General features: G+C 41.8%; 2 protein-coding genes across 2 annotated transcripts; both read left to right on the forward strand.

Moving 5' to 3' along the window:
* The first annotated feature begins 1,943 nt into the window (after positions 1–1,943).
* LOC108075475 (uncharacterized) lies at positions 1,944–4,631 on the forward strand. The gene is made up of 3 exons (XM_017167928.3): positions 1,944–2,282; positions 2,996–3,208; positions 3,380–4,631. The coding sequence occupies exons 1-3, from the start codon at positions 2,188–2,190 to the stop codon at positions 4,395–4,397; spliced, it is 1,326 nt and encodes a 441-aa protein (XP_017023417.1). The 5' UTR covers positions 1,944–2,187; the 3' UTR covers positions 4,398–4,631.
* A 9,530-nt stretch (positions 4,632–14,161) lies between these two features.
* Positions 14,162–15,709, forward strand: LOC108075389 (uncharacterized). Its single transcript, XM_017167800.1, has one exon. The coding sequence runs from the start codon at positions 14,162–14,164 to the stop codon at positions 15,707–15,709; it is 1,548 nt and encodes a 515-aa protein (XP_017023289.1).
* Positions 15,710–16,739: the final 1,030 nt, after the last annotated feature.

The raw sequence follows: 16,739 nt of genomic DNA on the forward strand, positions 1-16,739 counted from the left end.
CCGAGCTGAAGATACAGATGCAGACCCATAAATAAATGGCACTTGCCGGCACGTTCGCCAAGAGGAGAAAACTTTCCTTGGCACTTGGCTTAAATGCCTCATTTTCCAGTCATTAAATTTCGCCGGCCGCTCGCTCACTGACCAATTTCGTTGGCCATAAAAATCTAAGAAAATTCTTGGTGGCCAGCTACAATATGTCCAAGTTAACTTATTATTGACTCGCCGTCTCGGACTCGGAGGTCTTGAAATATGTTGACAACGGCGCCGGCAACAAAAGCTAAACACAAACACCCAGCCCAGCCCCCATTTATGTGTGTGTGCCGTGCCCCCCCTCGGTAAGTTCTCAAATTTTCAACCCCTCAAGGCATTTGACTTTTTGATTTGCTTCTTTGATTTTTTTCTTGTATTTTTTTTGCGGCATCAGCAAAAATCCTATAGTTTCTTGCTTTTTGTTTAGTTTTTTCCTCTACATTTCCTGGGGCGACAAATCAAAGCGAAACACAAAGCTGGAAATGTGTGGACAAGTTGCAGTGCAGCAGCATTCGGCGATTTATTATATGCTTTTGATTCAGCGAATTCAGCTAATGTTGTTTTTCTTGTTTTTTTGTTGGACGTCGCTGGCACTGCGGAAATGTTAAATATTTGTTATTACAGTCTAATGTTTCCGGGTTTACGAAAGACAACAGGGTGAGATATTTGAGATGCTTTTTTATAAGATCGAATAGTTAATACTTTTTTTACAAGTGCCTGAACATATGATATAGAAATATAAAAAGCTTAAGTATTTATGGTAAATTTATTGGTTATTATATTATATATATTTTTTAAATTTAAATATTACTTTTTTTAGGCAATTTTAAATCATAGTTTGAAAAGGTCTCAAAATCTAGTCTTCTTTTTAAAAGCTTAACCTTCGCAAGCCACAACATCCCCTAAAACACCCATTCAATGCAAAAATGTATTTTCTGGCAATGAAAACTATTAGCTCCGCTCATAAATCTTAAAGCCAGCAGGCTGAAGGAGGAGCAGGAACCGCAGTGGGCAGGGGGCAAATGGGCCTGGCCTGGCCTGGCCTGGCCAAAAGCTCGGTTCGAGTGACTAACCGCACAAGAGACCACAAGAACCGAGAGCTCCATTTTGGTGCCGGCTGTGGAGGCACAGCGGCAAAGTCAGGGCCAGACATGGCACAATTATGACAATTTCTGATGCATAACGCTGCATCTATAGAGCTTTTAATGCAATAAACAAGCGACTGCAGCGTCATTAACACTGACAGCGGGCCGGATCAGAAGCAGGAACAGGAGCGGGTGCGGTAGTGGCATGTGCGGGAGTGCCAAGATGCCAAGGAGCAGGCCGGTTCGCCCTTTGTCGAGCACTAATTGTCTACCTGGCCGAAATGTGCAGCGCGTGCATGCAACGCAACGCTCCAATTCAGGTGTGTGTCAGTTGGCCGGCGTGGCCACAAAACACTTTACCGGCAATTGTCAGCTGGCAGTTTGGTACGCCAGTGATGTACCCATGGAGTTGATGGTTGTACCCAAGGGAAAGTTATATTTCTTTTTCATAAAAAATTAAAATGTATAGCTAGTAATTTATATAAATAATTTTAAAATTGTTACAACATTTTAATACCGTAATAAAATCATTATGACTTTATTTGATCATCGCTAAAACGAGATTATTTATAGGCAAGTTAAATGCCAAACATGTACCATTAAAGTTATTAGAAAAGAACGAGTATGCCTTCCCCAAGTACCTAGCATCTCTGATATTGGGCGGTGTGCAGAGGCCGTTGCAGTTGCCAGTTACCTGTTACCAGTTGCCAGTTGTAGCCAAACTCACTTAGCAGCTGACAATGACAGTCCCCTCCATTTACCTGCGTTAATAGCCGCCTGCCAGCCAAGTGTCTGGCAAAGGCTTTTGCCCAGTTGCCTAAGCGACATTGTCACTTGCGGTTGGGCGCTCCATCGCCATCTCCAACTCTGACTCCGACTGCGACACCACCTCCTGCTGTTGCTCCTTCTGGGGTTCCCGAAAGTTCTCCACCTCCGGTTTGCGGCTTCTGCAGTCGAGTTGCCACCGGTTTATGGCAGGTTAAGCAGCAGCTAGCACCAAGTGATAAACATACGCGCGCCGGTTTGGTCCAAATCAATTAGCAATTAAATTGTGAGCTCAGTGACGGCGAAAATGTCCCAAGGCCTGATGCCGAATCAGCAGAGTTTTCCACAGCAGCAACAGCAGCAGCATCCGCTGCTGTCAGCCATTTCGGGAAATAATTATGCGTAAGCCGGGGCCCGAGGCAATGGGATCTTCAGGCAACTGTCATTCGGACTTGCCGATACCTCAACATCAAATTAATTTAATTATTTGATGATGGACAGTAGGGTTGATAATTGGATTCTTCAAACTAATTATGACAATGGATATGTGTCCTATAACTTGTGTCGTGTAATATATCGATTTGGTAGTGAAAATTTAATTCTGGTTTGATTCTTTAATGAATTTAGTTAGCTAGTTGAAAAGGCTTAAATTTGCAGATTAAAAATAAAAAAAATATAAGGGATAAATATATGGATAAGCCCCAAAATATAAGGGCTTTGTTATATTTCAATATTTTAGAAATCGTAGCCATGTTTTTAACTTAAAATTTATTTGAAATTAGAGAACCTTATGCATTATTTAAAGAGATTCCCTGAGTAAAATGGAATTAACTGTTATTAAAATGAAATTAAATAAAAACTATAGCTTTTTTGTTTGATAAAATAGGGCATGTACTCAAGCTTGACTTTAAGATTATAGGGCAAAGTGTCAAAAGCATCCACTTCGACACCAACAGCGGTCCAAAGGCGGCCTAGACTGATACCTCAGGCACTTAGCTGCGCTAATATGGCACACAAACAGGAGCGGAGTGCAGAGGAGAGATTGGCGAATGGATTGCAGAATCACTCAGGGCCACTGACTCACTCACTCCTCGATTTCTTCCCATTTCTTGCAGTGAAACGCAGCGCATGCATTACTATCCCAACCACTACTACCCTAGCAGCTACTTTCCAAACCAATACCACATCGGCCCCCATGGCATCCACGGGTACCCGGGCCAACTGGGACAACTGGGCCAGCAGGGGCGACCGTCACTTCAGGCGGCTGCCAGCAACCACAACGGTGCTTATACGGCCGCGTCGGGCAGCAGTGGACACTCGGGCTACGGGTAAGAGTAGAATCCTCAGCGCACGGAGAGAAAAGTCAGGTCTAAATAAAGAACAAATAATGTAGTAAATGTTGCATTCTACATATATTTTAACAGACTTTTCTCTCCGTGTATTAACGACTGTTAAAGTCAACCCAGACTGCCCCTGCTAATGCTAGTTTAAATACGCAGCGCCATCGAGCCTTCCATAGAGTACGAGCTACAGCATGACCCACCCACCGGCAGCTTCTCTTCCTACCATCCCAGTGCTGGCAGTGCGCCCGCATATCCGCCACCGCACCACGACCCACCGCCGCAGCATCCGCCTCCGCAGCCGGCGCCCTCCAAGTCGTCGAAGAAATCGAAAAAGAGCAGCGGCTCCGTGATGAACGCCCTGACGCTGCTCTCGTTCTTCTTCTTCGTGAACATGCTGCAGAACTGCCTAAAGGATCACATGGCGGATATGAATCCCACCGTGATGGTGCTCACCGCCAGCGGCACTCGCAACCGATTCAACAAATTAGCCGAGATGAACTCACGCGAACAGACCTCCACCACGGCCACGGAATCGGTGGCAGAGTCGGAGGCAGCGTCATCTTGGAATCAGGCTGCTTTAGTTCCGGCCGAAGCGTCCAGTCCACCGCCACTGCCCTCCATTGTTGTACCCACTGTGGTGCTGCAATCGCCCTATAGCGCGGTACCAGCTGCGACTAATAAACCCCACCACCAGCACCGGCCGCATCCAGACCCTTACCAGAGCCCCCACATCAATGATGATGATTATAATTACGGGCAGAGAAGACCTCCACCTCTGCATACCCATACCGGCGGTGATTTCTATCCTAATCGCACACACATCGACCACTCGTCCCGGCCCGACTTTGAGTCGGAGCCCGGGTCCGATTACTATCAGCACCACTACAATCCGTACTCGTATACGGGCACGACGAACTCCCGCTACGGCAGTCGGCATCCTTGGTCTTATGGCCGGCAGCGTTACTCATCCGCACCGTGGTCTTCAGCTTCGTTGGGCGCTCAGTCGGGCGTGAGCTCTTACTTGGATAATGCCCAGCGCCGGCAAGGTGATGATGACGCTGGCAATGGCCATGGCTATGGGTATGGGTATGGCGATGAGGATGAGGATGACGACGACGATGGTCAGCAGCGGCGACGCGACGATGCTTTCTATACACGCACACGCATTAATTGAATGCAAGAATTCCGCGCACAGTTCTTTGTTGGTGGAAATGTGCAGCATTAACCCATTGCATGATAAGGGGGTGGAATGTGGGTGCTGATGTGGGGGAGTAACCCTTTTGTGTAGAGATTTTAGCATGGAATAAACGATATATAAGACATATAGTAAATATGTTTTATATCTACTAATCAAATGACTTACATAGTACCTGCAGTCTTTATCCATGTATTTTATATATAATATAAATATCCTGTTATTATAATGACACAACTATAACAGTGGGTTAATTCTACTTCGCGCACATGTATTTATAATTAAAAGCAAACAACGCTCTGAAGAGCTGACAAAAAATGAATGGAAAAACAGAACACTGTGAGGGGCAAACGGACCAAACACAGCAGCAAGTTGGAATCCTAATGAAAATAAATGCTAATTTGTTGCACAACAAATTAAAAGTGCCTCTTGCCACTGCTGCTCTTGCTCTTGCCCTGTTGTCTGGCGCTTGGCTAAGACTTTATTTTATTGCCTGCCACAGCAACTAAGTTGCAATTTCCCAGGATCTACCTTTTGTGGTGCCTCTCTTGCAGCGCTTCTAATTCAAATCTGTTGCGTTTTTACCTAGCTGCTTACTCGCTTATTTATTTATGGGATTTTCTTCTTGGAACCCAACCAATGATCACGGCCAATGAGCCGTAGCAAAAGCAAAGCCGTGTAAGCAGCAGCAGCGGGAAGGCAAACTGGCGGCAGGGGTAACTTTAATTAACACATTTAGCACACTTTAAAATGCATTTTGCCGTTTGCCGGCCGGGCGTGCACTACAAACAATGCTATCAATTTCAACAACTTTGATTAAACGTCATTTGCAGTTCGCCGTTGCAGTTGCAGTTGCTCCTGATGGGAATGGGCATGGGCATGGGCAGGGTGAAACTGAGTTGAAGCTGGCAATTGGCATTGTCAGCGCTTTGGCCGCGCTCCTCTTGCTTCATTTGCAATTAAATGCACGCAATGGGGTGGCTGGGTGCCGTTCCCATTCCCATTCCCGTTTTGATGCAGTTGCAGTTGCAGTTGCCGCGGCTGCTGCATTTCGGCCTCAGCCTCAGTCGACACTCAAAAGCGTAATTTAAAATTCTCTTGGCTGCCATTTTCGAGGCCCTTTCTTCGCTTTGTGTCGGTGATATGGCTGGCTGGCTGGCTGGCTGGTTGGCTCGCTGGCTGACTGGAGTACCGCCACGCATCGCAACTGGCTGACTGACTGGCTCACGGCACTGGTACCCGGCACACGGTGCGTATGAGTTATGCAATGACTGCATGGCAGGCAGCAGCAGCAGCCGCGGCAAAATGAAGTTAATATAAATTTTGCTTTACAACGGCGCCTGCTCTTCACCCGGCGAACGTGTGGGACCCTGTTCTGCTCGGGGCCTTCCATATATTTAAATAAATTTATGACTTTAAGTGCAAACTGGCAACTAATGCGTGATTTCGGGAGCCAACAAGGGCACGTAACTGCCGTAAGTGCATCTCACTCGGGGGCAGTGGTGGCAGCGAATGGCCCGAAAAAATGGTTCAATGATTTAATAAGTCCAAGATGATCGTTGAAACCAAAATACAGGGGTTCTTTGTGGATCATATTTATTTTATCTGAGATTTGGTACAGTGATGACTACCATAGTTCTAGCACTTATCTATGACACTATTTTTTAAAAAACAACTTTATTATAACAGCCATATCCACGCCCTTTTCGAGTACTTGATATATATCGAAAATGGCACTTATCTGAGTTCGAACATGCAAACACTCAATATATATATAAGAAACGAGCGATTAGAGCGATTGAATTAATAAAAATGTTTCTCTGTTGGCTGAAGATTTACTTGGTCCTGTGGACAGTATTAGCGGTGAGTTAAAAAACTGTAAAACGGGTCTCGTCCCTATTCTTCCTTTCCCTTTTAAGGACCTATTACCACGAAATAATACATTACTAATTTTACAGTGCTTTGGAAATTCCAAAGTGGGAAGCGGCCGATTTGAATCGGTAAAGTCCATTGAAGGAGAGGAAGAGACTCTGGTCGTTTCTGCGTTTCGACTTGTTGGAAGAAATCGACTATTAAATGGAACTACTACTTTCCTTGCCGACATCGATGACACCTACTGGGGATGGATAGATTTATATTCACTTAAGAATGGAGAGTGGATTCAATCAAATATCAAGGTGCGCACGACGCCATGCGATCTGTTCACTACCTACGTAAGGAAATATCTCTTAGGACCATATGCCGAAACTAATTTCCCCATTTCCGGAGAAAATTGCATGAAAAAAGGGGAATACTATGTAAAAAACGCCCAGGCTGCCACTGAAAATTACCCCATATATTTACCGAGAGGATCAGTCAAATTAATTTTACAATTTTCAAATTTGAAGGGCAAGAGTATTGGTGGCTATGAGTTTATATTTGCTTTTGATCAGTTCACCTAACACATCAAATGAAAGATCTTGGCATGTATATCAACAAGGAAATGTATATCAACAAAAATTGTGAATTAAATATGCCCACCGGCACTGTTATTTTACCTCTTGAACAGTTATATCCTCTTATTTATTGTACGAAAACTCTTTCTCATTTTAACAAAACCATACGTATACGAGGCCAAATGATTTAATTAAGCAATGTGAGCTCAATAATACATCAGTTGATACTAAAATCACTATCACCGACTTATTTACATTATTAACCTAGTGGTAAATAGCTCTTTTAAGACCTTTCAAGCAGACAATTCCAATTTAATCCAGTCTTAAGCCAGGCAGTTGCGATTTTATAGCTCCAGTAGCTACACCCAGCTGAGCTGAGATCATAAAAGTGAAAATTTTCATTACCCAACGTTGGGGTGTAGAGCGGAGCGAGGGGCTGGCTTCTGGCCGCCTGCGTCTGACACATTATCCACAATTAAACATGCAATAAATTCACTTTAAACATGAATAAATTTATTACGTAAAGAACTGTTGTTTTTTCTTTTTTTTTTTACCAGCACCCTCATACTTATTGTAAATATTTTTTTGCCGTTTGTAGTTCATTAAAAAATAATTAAAAATTGTAATCGACGCAATTTTGTGCCTGCCTTTGCACAATTATTTATGCTCACATAAGGCACAAAATGAAAGGGCATTAATTTGCACTCGTGTCAACTATAAGTGTGCGGTAGATAAATTAAAAGTAAACAAGTGAATATAAATTTTGTAAAAATTATTAAAGTTCTCAGCGGATAAGAGACTGGCGGAGGCAATCAGGACTCTGCGCAAAGATGTAGCGAATCCTTTTCACAGAAATGGCTCAAAGAAGGTGGGTTTGGGGTGGGGGAAAGTGGGCGGCAATCCAAAAGATCTCTCAGTGGTATTTTGCTACAGTTTTATATGGCAAACAATTACGGTAAGTAATTTATTTCTGCTCAACTGAATTAGAAATCTCTTAGCACTAAGCCAGTTTCCTGAGGGCTCTGCTTCACCCAGACTTTGTGTATGTGTGTGTGTGCGTGTGCGTGTCTGTTTATGAAGATACAATAAGATATGCAAAGAAAATTAATAGTACTACATTTTTTACAACACTTTTGTCTCGACTGCTGGCGCAGCTAGTGCGATAATTCATTGCCTGCCTGACTCCTCGTCCGTCCTTGTCTATATCTGGGTCTGCGTCTCTGTCTGCCCGCCACGCACTTACAGCCAAGGACCTCTTGCTTCTTTTGTGCACAGCAAGAAAAGGAATCTTTTTATATTTAATATAAAAATAATATAATTATTTAATATTAAAAGAAAATAAGTAATATTAATAATAATAGTAGTATTTTCAGTTTTAAAGTTTAACAATAAAAGTGAAATATTTCCCTAAATGTCTTTTCTTTCAGTGTAGCTCCTTTATTCTCATGCCGCCCATCATTGCCGTTACTTTCGTGCTATAATCGGCTTAGTCTGCGCTTACGGTTTGCTTTTTGCATTGCCTGCGCATTTGTGAGCTGTGTGTGTGTGTGTTTGTGTGTTTGAATGAGGGGGTGGAGGAGCTGGGGCTTCCTTCGACGGCAGTTTCCTTTTATGCTCGCTCTGTCTATTTTGCGCCAAAGGTGTTAAGTTGTTATTTTATTGCATTTTATTTCATTTAGCCCGACTCACACAGCCTTTCCCTGCTGCTTGCTCTCGGGGAAGAACACGAAAAGAGTATTATGACTTTATTGTTCAATTGGCAAGGAGTTGCCAGTCGATGCCAAGCCGAAATGGGATTCCTTCCCTAGCTTTAACATGGCAAACTAGAATCCTTTATACATCCCTTCACTTGTGCCTTTTCAATGAAATCAATTTGCCTAGCTCAACCCGCAGCCTATGGGTAAAGTATCTCTGGAGATGTAGGGGTAAAAGGCTTGCAAAAGTGTTTTAAGTAAACTTGTATTGATATCAATGGAAGAAGTTATTAAGCGATTAGACTTGGGTGTAGAGAATGAGAAGTAATTGCATTTAAAATTAAACTTTTAGCCTTAAAAAATTAAACGTATTCCAATTTATTTATGTTGCAAACAAGTTCCTACCATACACGTCTTTGAAATTATTAAATCTTGAATACTGATAAATTTTACAGCACATTTTAGTGCCATTATCTACTTAAAGGAGGCTCAAGATATTAACCAAGATTGAGCCCTAAATTTGAGCACTTTTTGGGCCTAAACCATTAAAGAAAGTACTGGAAGGCAGCGGACATTGCAATGCAATGCATTGTCACGTGCCTGGACTTGGCTTGGCTTTTCTTGGCATTTGGCATGCTTCATTTATCACACACCCAGTTAAATGTGTCAGCGTTGCAGCAGCAGTTGCAGTTGCAGTTGCCGCTTGAAGAGCCATAACTCATAGACAACACTCGCTTTCGGCCCCGCTATCCATCTCATTCGCACTCGAGTTGGTCACATAAATGTCACTGCATGTGGCACAATTGTGTCGCAATTGTTGTGGCGAATAAACACGTCATAAACCGTTGGGTATCTTCAGCTGTCCCCGATGGAGTACCTCTAATGCACAGAGAGAAAGTAGTGTACAAAATAAGCCTCAATGGGCGTAGCATTCAATAAAATATGCAGTAACAATGTGCTTATGGTATAATTTCAAATTAAATTCATTGTTTAAATATTATCAATAAACTTGCAATGGATTTTAGATATGTATAATTAATATTTGTTCTTTAATTTTCTTCAAACTCCCAGCAAATTGTTAATTTATTTTCAAAGCTAGGTACCTTATATCTGCGTGTAGGCCAACCCAAGTTCCACTTTAGTCCCGGAAAGGCAACACAGAATTTCCAGCACTTGCAATTCAATTACACTGCACAAAAACGAGTCGTATAAATACTTGGGTCGCACACATGCAGAGATAAAATATCTATTAATGCCCATAGATTGCTCCGGTTTTAAGCTCGCTACAAATTCAATGTGTGCACACAATTCAGTGCCAAATGGGATTTTGGTCCAGCAGCCATGGCCAGCAGCACAAGGAGCAGCAGCAGCAGCAGAAGCACCAACAACCGTACAGGATCGACTAAACTTTATGTGCATGTTAAGAAAAGTGCTGCGGGAGGGGAGACGGAGGAGCCTCGGACCGAAGGAACACGGAAGTGAAAACGTTTCACACTCCAATTGCTCGTCCCTTCTCCTTGTCCGGGAACTTTCCCTGTCCCGCCGCCATACTCTTTTTTCTGCACTTTCTATCGTTTTGGCAAAAGTTTACGCTGGGACAGCAGGCACATAAAATAGTTTTAAATAAGAAAAGGCGAAAGCAAATAAACAATTCCATTTTTCTGCCGCAAGCAAGGGCCGGAAGAGAGGGAGGGGCGGGTGGTTGGCGAGCCACGCACACATGCATACAAGCACAATGAATGTAGAGCCTTGGCGCATGAAACTGAAAATATTTCGTAGCATACTTTGCAGAGCCTGCAGTGGCACACTAACACCCAAACACCTCCTCGTTTGTGTGTGTTTTGCGTGGCGTGTGTGTGGGTATGTAGTGATTTCCGTTTTAGTGGCCGTGTGAACTATATTTACACGCAAGAACACACAAATAGAAAATGGATAGAGTGAGAGAGATACTAAAATATTTAAAGTTAACTTAAGTTTAAAGAGAAATTCCCTACACTTAAATGTGGAACTGAACTGAAATAATAATTATTACTTTAAATATTTTTAATAAGATAAAACAGAGCTCTTTAAAATTATATCTAGATGTGGCCAAATCTAAGTTATACTATTACAAACATTAAAGCTTTTCTTCCAATTTTATTTACATTTAAATTCCTCTTCTTAAAATATTTTTAAAATATAAATTCAATTGGGACATTGCTTTCCCTCTCTTCTCCCCTTACTAATTGTATTGTAAATCATCAAAAAGGGGGCAGCCATCTAGGCGGGTTGATTTAAATTATAAAAACGCCTGTTTGTAATTAAATTGACTTTTGCCAATGCATTCATTTTCTGCCCCTCTTGTTCCGGTTTTGTTTTACCTTTTAGCGTGTGCGTTTGCATTTGTGTTTGCGTTATGCGTGGGTGGATGCCGGGGAGCAAAGACCAAAAATGATGCAACTCCAGAGGCGCGCGGCGGTGCAACAGCTGTTGACACAAGCCGCCAGCGGGCATTGTTGTAAGGCCAACACCATCGCTGACAACGCAATGGACAGGGCGCCGCCACCATCATCGCGCACCCACTTTGCCCCTTCCACCGATGTCGGACCGTGTTAATGGCGGCGCCACAACAGCGCATAAATGCCAATGAGATTTGCTTTCATGCAATTTTAACGCTTCGGGGCACACGCACACAGGGACGCAGGACTGGGGTAAGTAGAAAAGGATAACACATACAGATAGGTGAAAGTGGAAAAGAGAGGGGTATATATACACACACACACACAGTTGCCCAATTTATGACTTTATTTTAATATAATATCAAACACTATTTGCCCAGTGTCCATTTCAATTTCATTTTCAATTTATGAAACATTTCGAAATGCATCTCGCGAAAAAGGAAATCGGGAAATATTTCGGCAATACTTTGGCCGTTCTTTTCCCGCCCTATTTCTGGTCACAAAATGGTTCATTATAACGCCGTCCGCCATTGCTGTTGCTGAATTCTGTGGTTGCCAGTGTCGACCCCCCAAGCTGGCAGAATGGAAACAAATAATGGAACATATCCAGGAACATTCAAAACAAGAGATTGCCCTTTACATATTAAATTTGTAATAAATTATACAAAAAGTAAACAATTTTTGGCATTCGTAATTGCGGGACTTGAGGTCATAGCCGGCTTCGATTTTATAAAAATGAAAGACTCGGCTTTTGCTAAAAACGAATGCTAAACAAAAACAGGTCAATGCAACAAAACAAAGTAAACAATTTTTAAGAAAACAAAATCTGAAGAGATATATATTTATTTTTAGTTTATTTCGTACAACTCTAACGTTGATTTTGGAATTATGATTCGAAACACGATTCATATCTAGGGTAGATCTAATGTCTATATTTTACTTATATTATATCTTATTATTTGTTTAAATTAATTTCCAACTCTTTGAAATTCAACCTTAAAAGGCCAAGAAAATTGTATTATAAATAACTTCAGTATCCCAATGATCTTTGAAAACCATAAACTCTTCGTCTATTTGTGTATCCAGGGTACCAAAATCTGATACATGAACAAAATTGGAACGCTGGCGACAGGCTGCCATTTGCATTTGGTCCATTTCAGGCCAGTCCATGGATGCCCGATGGCCGGCATCTAGGCATAAATTCTATTATAAATAACATTTAGAGTGTACTGATGGCAAACGCTGGTTTTTGCATTTGTCAGCACTGAAAATTGGACTGAAAACATATATACATATATATATATGAAGCTTATATGTATATCGGATAGAGGAAAATACAAATTGCGGTTTCTAAATTGAACAGAGCGACTGTTGCGGGTGTGAGAGTGTACGACAGAGTGTCTCTGTGCCCGACGCATAATCAGATTTGTTTATTAAATTTTTCATGAAATTTTCTTTTATTTTTTCGTGTGGTTTTGAGGCCGCCCAATGATCGATTTACAACCGACATCAGGATGGCGGACAGTAATGATTACATTAATATAGTAAAGTCAATTTAAATTTTAATTTCGCGCCTTAAGAGAACTTAGAAAATGTAAATTAATTAATTTATTTAAGCATTAATTAGGATTTTTATTTTATTTGGGGAATGAATTGGAACATACTTATGTTATACAAGTATAGATATATCTAGCTGATGTAGGCCTGATTTCAGTTGCTTCAAAATGAAATATTATCCCCACATTGTAGTCAGCCCAACCACAAGTCATGCAGACAATATCTGTAAAGGCCCCGGTATTATGCTAAGCCAGGATACAATTAGTTGTAACTGAATGCCGTCATAATCGCTCACAATCGGCATTCCATTGAACCGGACCGGGCTTCGTCCAATCGGCATAATGTAAACGGCATGCCGTGCCTCAATTAACATCCTCCCATGCTCGCGGCAATTATCGGTCCTAATTAACGTTTCATAAACTGTAACGGGCGTATTATGTGCATTACGTATACGACGTGTGTCGGCCGCTGTCCGTCTGTGTGTACGTCGGCCAAAGGGAAATTAATCAAATTAGCATCGTTAAGCCAAAGCGGGCGAGCGACTTGCGAGGCGACAAGAACAACAACAATTGCTAAATGTAAACAATCATATGTGAACAAAAAAAATGGCAGCGGTGACCGCAACAAAAACAATTAAGCAAAATTGTCATAATTACAGCGGCACAAATACAGACAAACAATTGCCACAAATTGTGACAATTTGCCGCCTGATTAATGACTGTCTGTGGCTCTTCGCCAGACACAGCCAGCAGAATGGCAGTTGGACAGATGTGAGATTATTTGCGGTAATATTTAATGGTCATCACGATATTCTGGCAAAAATCGCAACAATCAGCGGATATCAAACTGAAATACAAATGATCTTTGCCCATCTATCTCTCAATTGGGGAAATAAAAGCAAAAAATAAATATCTTTATTTAAGCAGAAATTTGTATTCGGGTTAGCTGTCTTTCCCGGGTTTGTTTTCTTTATCATTACTCACAGCCTCAAGAAAGATTCTTGCATTTTTTGTTTTATACAATAAATTACTATCTAATTATAGCTATTTTTCCACGAATCAATAAAGACTTTGCCAATGCTAAGGCCATCATCATGAGTCCTCACTTGATACCTCCGCATATGGTGCTTTCAATTAAATGATTCAATCAACATGTCGAGTTTGTAAGCGAAGAAAAACAAATAGTACTGACAACTGATTAAGCTAAGTGAGTTTCCTTTGACTTTAAACTACATACTTAGTTTCCCTGAATTTGAAGGATAGTTTGTAAAGTCACCCAATAAAAAAGTACTAGTTCAGTACATTCCAAACCCTACTTGATGAAGGTCTTCGCCCTAAACTCGGCATCATCCAGTCATGCACTACATAACGAAGGCATTGCTAATTCTCCTGCTTAGTTTGTCCTTGAGTCAAGAACAGCCTCATCCTCAACTGGAATTTCTGGGCCAACTTCTCGAAATCATTAAAAACACCCAAGAGGTCAATACAATTTATTCCCTACGCCATCATGGGGCAAACAATTGCCTAACTGAGGACTGGAAGCCACGTGACATGCCAATAGTTCGAACTACAGAGATGTCCACCTTTGCAATGAAAACACACTTCAACAGTTTTAACACAATGGGTGTAATTTGCATTAGCCAAGACTCCGATATAGGGCTGTTCAACAATCTGGCTAGCACCTTTAATCACATGCGAAATGAACGGATCATTCTGTGGATGCAAGTGAATGCCACTGAGGAATTGATGCAAGAGGTTTGCACGATGGCGGAGAAATACCTATTTGGTCAGATCGTGGTCCTGGACACTGTCAGCTCAGGAAATGTATCGGTGAAGGTCTACCGCCTTAGGCCGTTTCCAAGACCATACTTTGTTCTAATTGATGATGCCTTCAGCTGCGGCGCTATTTTTCAAGTTGAACACTTAAACTTTCAAGGAAAGGAGGCCATTGTATTGCCGAAAAGGGAATATATACTTCGATACAACATTAGCTATGGGCCGAAAAGAAGTTTTCCCATTAACTCTGATGAAGATAGACATATTGTGGAGTTTTCTCTAAGAAGAAACTTGAGTCTGAAATTGTACCAGGGCAATGTTAGGGGTCCCAAGATCGACCACTTCGACATGCAACTGAGTCCGCGCCTTGTTACCATAAGAGATGTCACTGAAACAGCTAATTCCTTCACTATTGTTTCCCTAATAGTATTGGTACCCTGCGGCCAGGAGAGGCTCATCCAGAATGTCTTCAAGCAGCTTGAATTTGAGGACTGGCTCCTATACGTTCTCCCCGTGTATGCCACATTTGTGGCGGTTGAGTGGCTCATGCACTACACTATCTATCGCGTAACTGGCCGAGTCCACCGCCTGAACTTCCTGAATCCATTGGTGAACCTGCGGGCCTTCGCCGCCATCCTGGGAATGTCCTTTCCGCTTTGCCGTAGGTGGAGCTTCTCGCTTCACCAACTCTTTCTAGTCCTGAGCATCTTCGGATTCGTATTCAGCAACTTCTTCGCCTGCAAGCTGAGTGCACTGCTCACGAAGCACCCCAGATATGCTCAGATTCAGAGCTTGGAGCAGTTACGACTCAGTGGGATGCCAGTGGTGATCGATAAGAATCTAGAGAATTACTTGAAGAGGGACATTGATCGCTATTTCTTGAAGACTATTCTCCCAAATACTGTTGGCTTGGATTTGAGACAAACATACAATTTGCTCCTGTCTCTGAACAACAGTTTCGCTTATATTGTCTTCAAGGACTCGTTTCCCATCCTAGATAAATACCAAAAGTCCTTAGGTCCGAAGATACTTTGCGACGCCGAAAATCTGACCATTCTCTCGGACTTGCAGAAAATGTATTACTTGTCACCAAACTCATTGTACAAGTGGCCACTTCGGCAATTTATCAATCGAATTTATGAATCTGGTATCAACTTGTACTGGAAAAAAGAGTCGATTGGTAAGATGCGAAAGGCGCTCAATATGTCTCTACAATCTGTTGTCAAGCAAGAGGCAGTTCCTCTCTCCCTCGAGCACTTCAACTGGCTGTGGCCGCTACTTATCTTTGGCTATGGAACAGCTTTTCTAGTATTTCTAATAGAGTTGCTATTGGGATTTATTAGGGATAGGTTGGAAAAAAAGAGTTCCAGGGTTCCGTTCTCTGAGGCTTAAAGTGTTTTATTTTATATCGAAATATATCTATATCAATGTAATATGCTTGCTATATTGTGTAATTTATGTTATTACTTCAATTAAATAAAAATGGTGTTGCTTACAAATATGAAATACGCGTTTGTATTTATTTTTTAATAATATTTCATGGTAAAGTCAAGGTTGATGATAAGAACTAGTCATTTTCATTAATGGATTGAATCACCATTTCAGCTATAGATGTCCTTGCACATGACTTAAAACTGATTAAGCTAAGTGATGACTTCCTCGGACTTGTGGCTTTTACTGACTTGATAGTCAAGACAGCTGTCAATGGATAGTTTAGACTACTTTCCAGTTTGGTCTCCTTAGTGCTTAGTGCAATTAACAAATTCAAGGCGAATAACTTAGTCTAGTCCCTACCATTCGCGTAGAAACTCTTCAAACTGAGTCACACTATCTCTTAAATATGCACTGCGTATTAAAGTTGATTATACTTCTTTACCTGAGTAAAGTCATTGCGCAGGAAAAGCAGCGTCCACAGATACAATTTCTGAACAAACTCCTGTGGGGCATACGAAAACAGAAAGAGGTCCAGTTGATTTTCATGCTGCAGCATCATGGAACTGGACGTTGTCAGATTGAAGATTGGAATCCCCAGAATATACCCATCATTCGGTCCGATGAACTATCTACTTTTGAGTTAAGAAAAAGGTTCAACACCTTCAATGCGTTGGCTCTCCTCTGTGTGATTAAGACTTCGCATTATAAGCTGCTAAACAATTTGGCTCCAACCTTTAACCATATGAGGCAAGCGCGAATCGTTCTGTGGCTACAAGTAAGGGCCTCCGAGAAAGTGCTGAGAAAAATCTGTAGTCTGGCCGATCGGCATAGCTATATAGAGATTATTGTATTGGAAGCAATTTATAACAATACTGTAAACGCCTATCGTCTCAACGCTTTCCCCAATCCAACCTTTGAAAGAGTTGAAAATGTTCTCAACTCGAAGGAGATTTTCCATGGAAGTAAGGTTAATTTTCAGGGGAAGACT

This window comes from Drosophila kikkawai, chromosome 3R (genome assembly GCF_030179895.1).
Source record: "Drosophila kikkawai strain 14028-0561.14 chromosome 3R, DkikHiC1v2, whole genome shotgun sequence".
Classification (NCBI taxonomy): domain Eukaryota; kingdom Metazoa; phylum Arthropoda; class Insecta; order Diptera; family Drosophilidae; genus Drosophila; species Drosophila kikkawai.

What these genes read in the sequence shown, in the direction of transcription:
- LOC108075475 (XM_017167928.3), top strand. Translation starts at nt 2,188, where the DNA reads ATGTCCCAAGGCCTGATGCCGAATCAGCAGAGTTTTCCACAGCAGCAA. An exon ending in ATTTCGGGAAATAATTATGC is followed by an intron (nt 2,283 to 2,995) that starts GTAAGCCGGGGC and finishes CATTTCTTGCAG; the next exon opens with TGAAACGCAGCGCATGCATT. An exon ending in AGTGGACACTCGGGCTACGG is followed by an intron (nt 3,209 to 3,379) that starts GTAAGAGTAGAA and finishes TTAAATACGCAG; the next exon opens with CGCCATCGAGCCTTCCATAG.
- LOC108075389 (XM_017167800.1), top strand. Translation starts at nt 14,162, where the DNA reads ATGGGTGTAATTTGCATTAGCCAAGACTCCGATATAGGGCTGTTCAAC.